This window comes from Dendropsophus ebraccatus, chromosome 3 (genome assembly GCF_027789765.1).
Source record: "Dendropsophus ebraccatus isolate aDenEbr1 chromosome 3, aDenEbr1.pat, whole genome shotgun sequence".
Classification (NCBI taxonomy): Eukaryota; Metazoa; Chordata; class Amphibia; order Anura; family Hylidae; genus Dendropsophus; species Dendropsophus ebraccatus.
This window is the reverse complement of record NC_091456.1, coordinates 5,188,566-5,201,574: the sequence shown is the minus strand read 5'-3', so window position 1 is coordinate 5,201,574 and position 13,009 is coordinate 5,188,566. Positions and strand designations below refer to the sequence as shown.

General features: G+C 42.9%; 1 protein-coding gene across 4 annotated transcripts in view; it reads right to left on the bottom strand.

Moving 5' to 3' along the window:
- The window catches only part of TAOK3 (TAO kinase 3), a 165,208-nt gene that overhangs the window by 95,906 nt on the left and 56,293 nt on the right, over window positions 1-13,009 (bottom strand). For all 4 annotated transcript variants that reach the window (XM_069960735.1, XM_069960731.1, XM_069960733.1 and 1 more), the window contains exons 9-11: window positions 10,312-10,403; window positions 8,453-8,546; window positions 1,889-1,970 (exon numbers count right to left, since the gene is read on the bottom strand). In XM_069960735.1, coding sequence (XP_069816836.1) covers window positions 1,889-1,970; window positions 8,453-8,546; window positions 10,312-10,403 — 268 coding nt within the window. The remainder of the gene's footprint in view (window positions 1-1,888; window positions 1,971-8,452; window positions 8,547-10,311; window positions 10,404-13,009) is intronic.

The following is a 13,009-nucleotide window of genomic DNA, read 5'->3' as shown; positions in this document are numbered from 1 at the left end:
TTCAATATGTGGTTTTTTTTTGCACAGCAGTTTTCTTAGTTGATTAAAGACAAACTGGAAATATAAAGGATGGACTAAGGGTACTATTACACGGAACGATAATTCGGGCGATTATCGCTCCATGTAATAAATACAACGATCAGCCGATGACAACGATCATCGGCTGATCGTGGATATAGGTTTGGACCCATTTTCGTCGGGCGCAGACCACACCGATGCGTATAATAGCGGTGCACGGCCGGCAACTGACGATATACATTACCTATCCACGTTCCAGGGCTGCTGCTGCGATCTTCTTCCCGGGTCCTGCGCGCTCTAGCTTCAGAGTGGCCTGTCAGCTGACAGGCTGCCCGGCCAATCACAGGCCACTCTGAAGTTAGAGTGCGCAGGACCCGGGCAGAAGAAGACCGCAGCAGCAGCCCTGGAACGTGGATAGGTATTGAATATAGTTAAGCAAGGGCTGCAAGGACATCGGTAACGATGTCCCTGCAGCCCTTGCTTAACGATTATCGGGCACTGTAATAGGGCCAGTAAACGAGCGACGATCTAGAGATCGCTGCTCGTTTACAGGTATTATCGGGCCCCCATTGGCCTGTGTAATACCACCCTAAGGCTACGGTCACACTACTTTTTTTTCATCCATTTTTGCGGGATGAAAAAAAAAAATAAATTATGGAGAAAAAGGATGTATTTGTGTGCATCCATTTTGATACTTTTATTCTTCCGACTTCCATTATAAAAAGCGGATCAAAGCGAATCCTTTTTTTAGCGTACACAAAAATGTGGTCAACAACATTTTGGTGTACGTTAAAAACTGATGTGTTTTGATTGCATGGAAAAATGGATGCACACACGTGTATCAATTTTTTCATCTGTTTTTGCAAAAATGCACGGAGAAAAAAACAAAACAAAAACACATGGTGCGAATCCAGCCTAATACGTCTCTTTTCTTCTGCCTCTTTCTGGGTTTGGCTCAAAAACGGAATAATTTTTTTTTCTTCGAAACTACACCAAGCAGCGATCTGTGCAATAATATTAACAATGTGGACAAGAAGATGCAACAAGGTGAAGTGGCAATGAACCCGTATGTCTGTTTACTAGAGAGCAAAAGGGTTGGCAGACAGATGAGTCAACTCCAAGTGAATCATCATAAACCTATGAGCCTGTTAAGAGATTATGTTTGTTGTTCTACATACTGTACAAGCCTCAAACATGCTATGGGCTAGTTGGGATGGGGTGTTTTACTTTAATACATCGGCCCATACTTGGATCATGCGGCTTTAGAAGATTTATATTAGGGTGGTGTTCACACAGTAGTCTGGTGCAATTATTACATGCAGGTCTAAAAAAAAAATATAAAAAAAATAAGATCGGAACATAAAATAAGAACGTGAACGGCTATTGTTTAATGCATTGTTTCATAACAACGGCCGATGTCTGAGCTTATCAGTACCTAGTGGGAATGTAACCCAGAAGGAGAAGCACTTATGCAAATGCTTCTCCTTTCTTGTTCTAGCAATCGGTGGGGGTCTGAGCACACGGACCCTGACCAAGCTAACATTTTCACATGTCAAAAATCTAAGTTTATTATTTCTAATCTAAGTTTATTTATTTTATTTCTATAAAAGAAATGTGAGGGGAAAAAAATTCTAGAATTTTTTCCAAATTCTAGACTTTTATGTGAGGAAACCGCCACTATTTTTTAAAAAATTGCACACCCGAGCATGCTGGGAATTTTAATTGATTTTCCAAAAAAGCCAAAAAAAATCACCACCACCGTGCAGTGAATATGGTGTTTCTATTGGTGTTTTTTCCCCCCCAGACAAATGCCAAGTGTTAATCCAGCTTAAAGGAGACCACAGGCTTAAGAGGAGGAGAAGCTTTTTACCCGCAGCAGCTCTGTTGAAGTGGGCCGTTCCTGAGGTATTTTCTGCAAGCAGTAGTCCACAAATCCCCTAAATGAGTCCGACCTTAAAAACAAATGCACATAGTTAAAATGGACAAATGATCCAACAGATTCCTACTTCTACTGCAATCTACACAACACTAGAAGCCACAGATATACTTATAATCTGGCAGATGAATCTTATGAATAGAACGCATACTAATACGCAATGGGACATTCATCAAACCTTGTGCAGTGGAACAATTGTCCATATTCCAGCTCTTGCTTTTCAGAGGCCTTCTTACATGAACAATCTGATCCTCCTCTGCACAAGGTTGGATTCTTTCCCCAATGGATCTAAACAGGATCTGCTCCATGTGCAGGAAGTTTTGTACAAACATTGCATATTGTCGGCAGAAAAAGGCCACCTGGTGCATCTAATCTGCCCTATTATCACAGCAGTCCCTGGAGTAAAAATATTAAAGGTGAAGTGCGGCGTAACTTTTCATTAAAGTATTGTACTGCCCGCCAAAAGTTATACAACATACACTTATTACGGGAAATGCTTATAAAGTGCTTTTTTCCCCCGCACTTACTACTGCATCAAGGCTTCACTTCCTGGATAACACAGTGATGTCACTTCCTGGATAACACAGTGATGTCACTTCCTGGATAACACAGTGATGTCACTTCTGGATAACACAGTGATGTCACTTCTGGATAACACAGTGATGTCACTTCCTGGATAACACAGTGATGTCACTTCCTGGATAACACAGTGATGTCACTTCCTGGATAACACAGTGATGTCACTTCCTGGATAACACAGTGATGTCACTTCCTGGATAACACAGTGATGTCACTTCCTGGATAACACAGTGATGTCACTTCCTGGATAACACAGTGATGTCACTTTGGCTTTGGCTGCCGGAGAGGATGATGGCAGGGAGATGCTCAGTGTCCCTCCAGTGCCCTGTGTCCCTCAGTGTCCTCCTGCCATCATCCTCTTCAGCAGCCAAAGCCCGCACAGCTTTGGGAGTTAGGTTGTGACATCACCATGTTATCCAGGAAGTGACATCACCATGTTACCCAGGAAGTGACATCACCATGTTATCCAGGAAGTGAAGCCTTGATGCAGTAGTAAGTGCGGGGGAAAAAAACACTTTGTAAGCATTTCCCATAATAAGTGTATATCGGTGATTTGTATAACTTTTGGGGGGCAATACAATACTTAAATAAAAAATTTTGCCGGACTTCCCCTTTAATTAGATCCAGGAGGACTATTGTATGTGGAAAATATTGTATATTGATACTAAAACTCTATAGATTACTGGTAATTGGATCTCATGTACTTGGAAGCTTTAGAACAAATGGTGAAAGTGAGCAGTGGTGCTGCAGATGCGGGGGCACCAGGACGGGCAAGTATAAATTCATTATTATGTTCCCATCAACCCCTGCCCTTTCTGGCTTTCTCCATTTGCCCAGAGAACCCCTTTAGGGCCCTATTACACAGGACGCGTTTCAGCCAAAACAGGCAGATACCACCCTATGTAACAGGGCTAGCAATCAGACCGCAGCTCGTTCACGGGCTGATTTGGCTGCTCTATACATCTTCTTGTGTAATAGGATATGTGCAGCTGACAGCTTATTGTCAAAAAAGTCAGCACAAACAATCCAGGGATCGTTTATGTAGCCTGGCAGAACGACAGCTCAAGCCTTGTAAAGGGCTCTATGAATGAGCATCAGCCAGAGAGATCGGTACTCGTTTACAGATGACCTTGGGCCATCAAACAAACTTGGGCTTTACTTTAGAGTACAGTTACATGCTGCAGATACGATGACCGTCTGTTGCAGGTTTTTACAATCCACTTCAACAGGAAAGCCAAAATCTGCAACAAAAAAAAAATTCAAAAAAACACAGCCGCAGCAAATCGGCAACAAATCCACAGCAAGTAAACATACTCTAAATCCCATAATAAAAAACAAATCAAAATGCATGAAGAAAAAACCCTGCAAAATGATGACACTGTCCTAGTGTGACATTTCTACTACCTGCAATGTGCATATATAGCATACTAGTCAGAATATATGGTGGAAATAACACCTGATGGCGGAATAAAATAATAAAACTGTGATGGTACATGACAATGTCATCTGCTGCAATCATACACCCCTATTGTGGCCATACAAGTCACTGAATCCAAGCGATCCATCAACAATATTGTATGTGCATGGGGACATTTTGTTCTCCTAGGCTAGAAGGGTGCCGGGCAGCCATTTATTTCCTTTTCTCTATAACAAACATGACACACCTGAGCAGGTATCTTTCATCATTTTACTGTAAGTGGTAGGGAAGACAAGTGTATGCACATGTGCGTATAACAAATAAACTAAAAAAATAAAATTATTATATAATACACACACACAGTGGTAACTTGTGTAACTTGGATTGGGAGCGTTTTGGAAGAAGAGCTCACAGATTTTCAAAATTGTACCTTGGTAAGAGCATTGCTTTGGTATAAAGGGAACCAATCAACGGTTCCCTGAACCGGTGTATACAATACAGCTTCTGCAGCAGCCGCGACATGTACCGGCCGCGGCTGTAGCAGGAGCTGTATACCCGAAAAAAAGCACTTGAATCCCCCAGGAGCGTGACAAGGAGATGAATGACAGGCAGAGAGGTCCGTTACTGGCCTCTCTGCCTGTCACGCGTCCGGGGGATTAAAGTGTTATTTTTCCAAGTATACAGCTCCTGCTGCAGCCGCGGATGGTATGTGCAGCGGCTGCTGTATACACCAGTTAAGGGAACCATATCAGCCCTATCGGGCTGTTATGGTTCCCTTTAGGAGCTCCCTGTACTGGGAGGGAGGTTGAGTGGGGGAGAAGCATGGCTGCATAGCGGGGTCTACAGCTCTGTACTCTGACCCAGGAAGTCTGCCTGGTTAACTCGTATACCCCTACAGATGATCCGCTAACCTTTTTTACAAGAATGTGTACACTTATTTCTGATTTACAGTATGATTTATTGATTTGTGCTGGTGACTTTAACATGGTCTACAATGGCAAACTGGACAGGCCCAACGACGCTCCCCTGCGCTGTACTGGTGCCCAGCAGCGTCTTTTGACCTCATCCTTTTCAAATCCCTCCTCAATCGCCCTATTACAGAAGAGGAAGTAACAGAGGCGATCAGTTGCCTGAAACCGGGAAAAGCGCCTGGCCCTGACGGGTTTTCAGCAATGTATTATAAAAACTTCCTTCTACACATTGTCCGCCCCCTAACCATATTCTACAATTCCCTTCCTGACCGCCCGTCTGTTCCCCCTGAATTCTTGGATGCTCTGATTACTCTTATCCCCAAACCCAATAAGGACCCCACCCTATCCACTAACTATAGGCCCATCTCCCTAATAAACCTTGATGCTAAACTACTCACTTCTATCCTTTCCTCCCGCCTTAAGCCTCTCCTTCCCCAATTAACTTGTAACGACCAGGTAGGGTTCATCCCGGGGAGGCAGTCCCCGGACAATATCCGTAAAGTTCTAGATATTATTAACTGGTCCAACGCCTCTACAACGCCATTAATGTTATTGGCGCTTGATAGAGAAAAAACGTTTGATAGCTTGTACTGGGCCTTCCTCTTTGGGGTTTTGAGGCTTGTTTGTTCATATATTACATTTACTCTACTCCACACCCTCAGCGTTTCTTAAGCTCCCGTCCTCTTCTGCTACCTCTATTCCCATCAGGCAGGGCACTCGCCAGGGGTGCCCACTTTCACCAGCCCTCTTTGCACTGGCAATGGAACCCCTGGCAACGGCCATCCGCATTAACCCAGACATTAGCGGAGTTAACATTGCCTCCCATACATATAAGTTGCATTTGTTTGCAGACAACTCCCTACTCACCTTGACCCAACCCTTATGGCATGTTTACACAAAGAGATTTATCTGACAGATCTTTGAAGCCAAAGCCAGGTACAGACTATAGACAGAGAACAGGTCAAAAAGGAAAGACTGAGGTTTCTCTTCTTTTCAAATCCATTACTGGCTTTGGCTTCAAAAATCTGTCAGATAAATCTGTCTGTGTAAACGCAGCATTAGTCTTCCTCCCAAATTTGTTTAGTACTCTGTCTGGTTTTGAGAGGGTCTCAGGGCTTCGTATCAATCAAACCAAATCAGAAACTCTTTATTGCAACATTCCCCTGTCCCAACAAAAACTTATTTCCCTGAACTTCGGCTTTCAACCCTCCTCCCGGTCGCTCCCCTACCTGGGAATAAAACTTACCAACTCTTTATCTACTCTATATGCTGCTCACTATCCTTCTCTTTCCGCCCAGACCTGGTAAGCCTACAGAAAGATATCTTTCACTTTATTTGGAATGGCCGTAAGCCTCGCATCGCTACGAATGTCATGTTTGTACACAAGAGGTCTGGAGGCCTATCAGTACCTAATCTCTATAATTATTATTTGGCAGCAAGGCTAGCACAACTAATGTTAATCAATGCAACCAAGGGCCGTTCTCAGTGGGCCAAACTAGAAACAGACCTAATAGCCCCCTACACATTACTCGCCCTCATGTGGTCCCCTTTACCCACTCTCCCTCGGCTTCACACCTTAGCTCAAATAGTCCTACATTTTTTGGTCCTATGACGTAGGGTGCTGTTCAAGAAAAATTTGCAGTCCCCAGTTTCGCCCTTACTGCCCCTGATAGGGACCCCTTCCTTTCCCCCTTCCTTGTCCCCCCTTATGTTTCAATGGTGGATCAAAAATAAGTTTTCAAGGCTCCACGACTTTTTGAAAAAGAAACGTTTGTACACGAGGGAGGAATTTGTGGCTCACTCCCACATGCCTTCTTCTGAACTGTTTAGGGCCAACCAGGTCTTCTCGTATTTTACGGACATCTTGCCTAGACCTAAAGAGATCTCAATGACAGATTTTGAACAGCATGCGCCTTACACTGCTTCTAGGATGGGTATGTTATCCCTTCTCTATTCTATACTTAATCAACTGCCGATGGATGTCAAACTGCCCTATATGGCACAGTGGGAAGCCGATCTCCATATATCCCTATCCCCTCTCCAATGGAAAACGACCAGTGAAACTCTTAGCAGGGGTAGCTGGCAGGTCTCCCTGACAGAGACTGGGCTTAGGATTTTGCACAGAGCGTACTATGTTCCTGCTAGGCTTCATGCCATCTACCCAGACAACTCCCCACTGTGCTTCAGGGGGTGTATAGTGGATGGCACCATGAATCATATTTGGTGGTCGTGCCCAATAGCCCACGCATTTTGGGTATCAGTAAATAGGGTGATATCAGACGTCATTGGGCGGAGTTACCCAGTGACTCCACAAACATGGCATTAGGCCATCCAAAATGCCGAACCAAGTGTTTAAATTATCGCAGTTCATCCTTCTGGCAGCACGTATCCATATGGCTGCTAGCTGGAAACAATTGCATCTGTCTTTAGATAAAGTTATAGCCAGAGTGAATGACATTATGCTTTCTGAGAAAATAGCGGCTGTACGTGGGGACGTGGTGGCCCTTTACAAGAAGACCTGGTCCCCTTGGTTTACTTCCCCTATGTCACGGATATTTCCTACTATATTTCCATGTGATCCCCAATCGCCCTTTCCCCTCTCCACACGACATATATCATTTGTTTTGTATGTGTACACGACACGCTACCTGGATTTTCTTTTTCTGTTTTACTTTTTGTAATTTTTTATGTTTTCTGAAAGTTGGCCATGTAGGCCACTGATTGCTGTATGTGCTTTTCTGGCTTTTAAATAAACTTAATATGTTTGACACTAAAAACTGCATGAAAATATATCTAGGAATTATTTTATGAGAATAAATGTGGAATTGTGTGTTAGGAAGTATGTGTTAATGTAAAACTTCTCCATATACACCCCTGTATGGACCGCTTACACACACACACAAAGCAGTACAATAATAAAGGCTTTCCTGAATTTATTAACAGCTTATGCAAATAACGTAAGACCCTCATCTCAGAAACCAAGTTTCTAAGATTTTCCTTAGTTTAATGGGTCATTTGGATAGGAAAAAAAATTATTAAAAAGTATACATAAAATAAAGCAGCTATAGGTACCTCTCCACTCTCACCTGGTTGTCCCTTACAGGTCTCCAGTATCCCCCGGAGATGATCCCACCTCCACTTTAGAGACTGACTTGTCTTGGGAGGTGACCACCCGCTCAGCCAATCACTGGTCGCGGTACTGTCCTGTCTCAGGCAGTGATTGGCTGAGCGGGCTGTGACCACGCATAAAAGTCTATGAAGTAGAGGGGGGATCAGCGTTAGGGGACATCAGAGACGTGTAGGACGACCCCAGGGAAGAGCGGAGAGGTAAGAATACCTTCTGTATATACTTGTAATCATATAGATACAGTTGTCTCTATATGGATAACTTCTTTAAATATTAAAGTGTTGGTACACATAATATAACAGCAGTACCATGTTCATGTGCTGACACATACAGTGACGTCCGCCACTGCTGCAGTGCATTATATTTAACAAGCGCATGTTCCCATACTAACCACAAGCACTTACCATTCATTAGACTGTAGTGTTGGGGACTCATTCTGGGCTATGTGATATAAGGCACTCATTGCGTTCATATTAAAAAGCGGAGGCTTCCTTTCAGCTGTACATAAAGAAAGGAAAAAAGGTCCCATTAAGAGAAGCCAGGACCATACAGTAGGTGATGCAAGTGTACAGAAGAGCCGTTTAGTGTCGTCATACACTTTAATCCCATTATTTTAATCTCCTGGGTTATTCTAGGAAAGTAAGCTTTCCCTGGAGCCACCAAACAGCACACGTAACAACGTCTACCTATATAAATAAGGAGGGTCTTGGATATAGAGGACATCACAAAGAGGGTGTCCCACCTCCAGCAAACTCTTTTCATAAGGCAGAAACACTTATCTGAAGGACAATGCAGAGTGTATATACACTCACCGGCCACTTTATTAGGTACACCATGCTAGTAACGGGTTGGACCCCCTTTTGCTTTCAGAACTGCCTCAATTCTTGGTGGCATAGATACAACAAGGTGCTGGAAGCTTCCTCAGAGATTTTGGTCCATATTGACATGATGGCATCACACAGTTGCCGCAGATTTGTCGGCTGCACATCCATGATGCCAATCTCCCATTCCACCACATCCCAAAGATGCTCTATTGGACTGAGATCTGGTGACTGTGGAGGCCATTGGAGTACAGTGACCTCATTGTCATGTTCAAGAAACCAGTCTGAGATGATTCTAGCTTTATGACATGGCGCATTATCCTGCTGAAAGTAGCCATCAGATGTTGGGTCCATTGTGGTCATAAAGGGATGGACATGGTCAGCAACAATACTCGGGTAGGCTGTGGCATGGCAACGATGCTCAATTGGTACCAAGGGGCCCAAAGAGTGCCAAGAAAATATTCCCCACACCATGACACCACCACCACCAGCCTGAACCGTTGATACACGGCAGGATGGATCCATGCTTTCATGTTGTTGACACCAAATTCTGACCCTACCATCCGAATGTCGCAGCAGAAATCGAGACTCATCAGACCAGGCAACGTTTTTCCAATCTTCTACTGTCCAATTTCGATGAGCTTGTGCAAATTGTAGCCTCAGTTTCCTGTTCTTAGCTGAGCGGAGTGGCCCCCGGTGTGGTCTTCTGCTGCTGTAGCCCATCTGCCTCAGAGTTGGCCGTACTGTGCGTTCAGAGATGCTCTTCTGCCTACCTTGGTTGTAACGGTTGGCTATTTGAGTCACTGTTGCCTTTCTATCAGCTGGAACCAGTCTGCCCATTCTCCTCTGACCTCTGGCATCAACAAGGCATTTCCGCCCACAGAACTGCCGCTCACTGGATGTTTTTTCTTTTTCGGACCATTCTCTGTAAACCCTAGAGATGGTTGTGCGTGAAAATCCCAGTAGATCAGCAGTTTCTGAAATACTCAGACCAGCCCTTCTGGCACCAACAACCATGCCACCTCAAATCACCTTTCTTCCCCATACTGATGCTTGGTTTGAACTGCAGGAGATTGTCTTGACCATGTCTACATGCCTAAATGCACTGAGTTGCCGCCATGTGATTGGCTGATTAGAAATTAAGTGGTAACGTGCAGTTGGACAGGTCTACCTAATAAAGTGGCCGGTGAGTGTATGTAATACACATATGCTGCGCTGCTAAATCTGTTGCAGCTGTACAAGTGATGATTCTTAATATATCAGCTCCATATAAATTGAGCAAGGGCATTCATTGCTTTATATAGCGCTCACCTCGTATTAGTTAAAAAAAATTAATAAAAGGTGATGATGATAATAATAATAATAATAATAACAATAATAATATAGAACTTTAAAGGGGCGAGTATCTTTAATACATATGAGGCCATATCTGTTATACTCACCTAATTCAATGCAAGTGATACCAAGAGACCAAATATCAACCTTGCCTTCATACTGTCCCTCGTCCATTGCTAATATAACTTCGGGGGCCATCCTGAAAATATATACATGACAATGAACACTGATGATAGGAGATAGATAGAGAGATAGATAGAAAAGAGAAAGGCGCCGCACTTCTTAACTGGTGTAGCGGGTGCTGTTGGATGTAAGTCCCTTGGCAAAGGGGATCCCCAAATATTGCACGAAAATCCTGAGCACTCCAGCAAAAGGTGAAAAAAGTGGTAGTTTATTACAAAAATGTGCAAAAATACAAAGGATGCAACGTTTCAGTTCTCTCGCAGAACTGAAACGTTGCATCCTTTGTATTTTTGCACATTTTTGTAATAAACTACCACTTCTTTTACCTTATGCTGGAGTGCTCAGGACTTTCGTGCAATAGATAGATAAATAGATAGATAAATATAGACATATCATTTTTTAAGAGGTATATTCTACTGTATCTAATTGTTTTTCACCCCATGGTTATTCCTCAGTGTAAACAGAACCAGCAACAGTCTCCAACCTGTGGTAAGATTAAAGCTCCCGACAGCCAATAAATGATATCTGGGCATGCTGGTAGCTGTAGTTTTCCAACATCTGGGGAGCAACAGGTTGATGACAGAAACAGATATAGTTTCTTAGATATAGTGTGCCAAAATGAACAATCCCCCCCCCCCCCCCCCCCCCCCCCCGCAGTCAATGATCACTCCGGAAAAATGTGGGGAGTGCCGAAATCTTGGCTTTTATTCTGGCCGTTTAAGAAACCCCCATAAATAGTGCCCCCCCGGAATGTCCGGAATGTATTGATTCTTGGTCGTATTTGTAATACTAACGGATACGGATTTGTAATACAAACAAGAATCAATACATTCCGGATGAGTAGGATTGTATAAATAGTTTTGGTACGGGGACGCTATTTTACGGGGTTTCTTAAACGGCCAGAATAAAAGCCAAGATTTAGGCACTTCCCACATTTTTCCTGATACACTAAGCGCTGTATTACATGGGATGATTATCGTTTGAAAAATCGTTAAATCGTTTTGAACGATAATCGTTTAGTGTAATAGACAACGATTAAACAACTAACAAGAAATCGGTGGTCATTTAATAAAATTTGGACCTATTTTTATCGTTTATCTTTGCAAATTGTTCTCATGTAATAAGATGTCGTTCGCAGTAGCGACTACGACAGGATGAACACAATAACGATCATAAGTAACGATCATCGTTCCTTGTAATTGGGTGAACGATTTCAGGTCAGTTGCCATAGCAGTCGTTTGAGTTTGTTTATCGTTAATAGTTGCTTCATGTAATAGTACCCTAAGAAGCAGTGAAGGGGAATTTTCCATAACATACTGTACACTGCATTTCCCTGCATATTAGACTAGTTTGTAACCCAGGAAAATCTTCTCAAAAGTCAGGGGTCATCTTATACGCTGGGTGTCTTCTTATAGGCCGGGTGCTGAAAAACTTTGTAAACGGACTGGAGAATCTGCAGTCTCCGCATTCGGTGGGGGGGGGGGGGGGGGGGGGGGGGGGGGGGGGGGGGGGAGGAGGGGGGCCCAAAAACTGCTGCATACCTGCCGTATGCGCTGTCCGTATGAAGGGAAGAGCAAGCTGCATGCGTCCGAGGTATGGAAAAAAGATGCGGTAGAGTGGCACTGGGCCCACAAAGGCAAACACCCCTCTATCACCTATCTGGACGCCCTTGTATCCTATCAGTATTACTGCATCTCCTACTCTGCCTCTCAGATCTCGTTGCTGTCTGATGTGTCTGGTTCTTTGTATTCTGAGGGAAAGTGTAATAACAGCAGTAACAAAAATATACAGTTTTTACTACAAAATAGTTAAAGTTTAACTTTTTCTTCAAAATTAACATGCAAGGTTGTTCCCCTGTAATTGCTTTCATTTTCCTATCTATAAGGCTGGATACGGCCTTTTTCTTTGTGCCATGATTCTTTGAGTTTTTATCTGAACCATTATAATTTCAATGGGACTTTTCTCTTTTTACAAACTTTTTTTCTGACATATGAAGCGTCAAAATCCGGCATTTTTGTATTTTGTGTTTATTTTTTTTTTATTTTATTTTTTATCAAGCGTTAAGAATACTGTATTTTAACAGATAGAAAAATTCTGCATACATACATTTTATATATATATATATATATATATATATATATATATATATATATATATATACATACACACACACACATATATATATACATACATACACATATACATACATACACGGAATACGCCGGATTCCACCCAACCATAGAATGGAGTCTATGGCACGGGAGGAAATGTGCGTGGGTGCGAGCGGCGCATTATCTACCCCTATTCCGTAGTGTGAACCCACCTTCAGGCTATGTTCACACACTATTGAAATAACGGCCGGATTTCTTGGACCGCCATCATTTAAGGGCCGTTATTATACTATTATTATAAGTACATAAGTATTTTTTGAAGGGTAGGAATTGCTTTTAATCTGGAAAATAAATGAGTAAAGATATCTAGTAATATAGGGAGAGAAGAAGGAGAAGAAACGGGGGCGCCTCCTGGTGCAATAAATAATGGTAAAAGAGTGTCAAGCACGGAAAGGGGGGGTGTTGCACTCACCTAAGGGAGTTGTGCTGTATTATAGGCACAACTCTATAG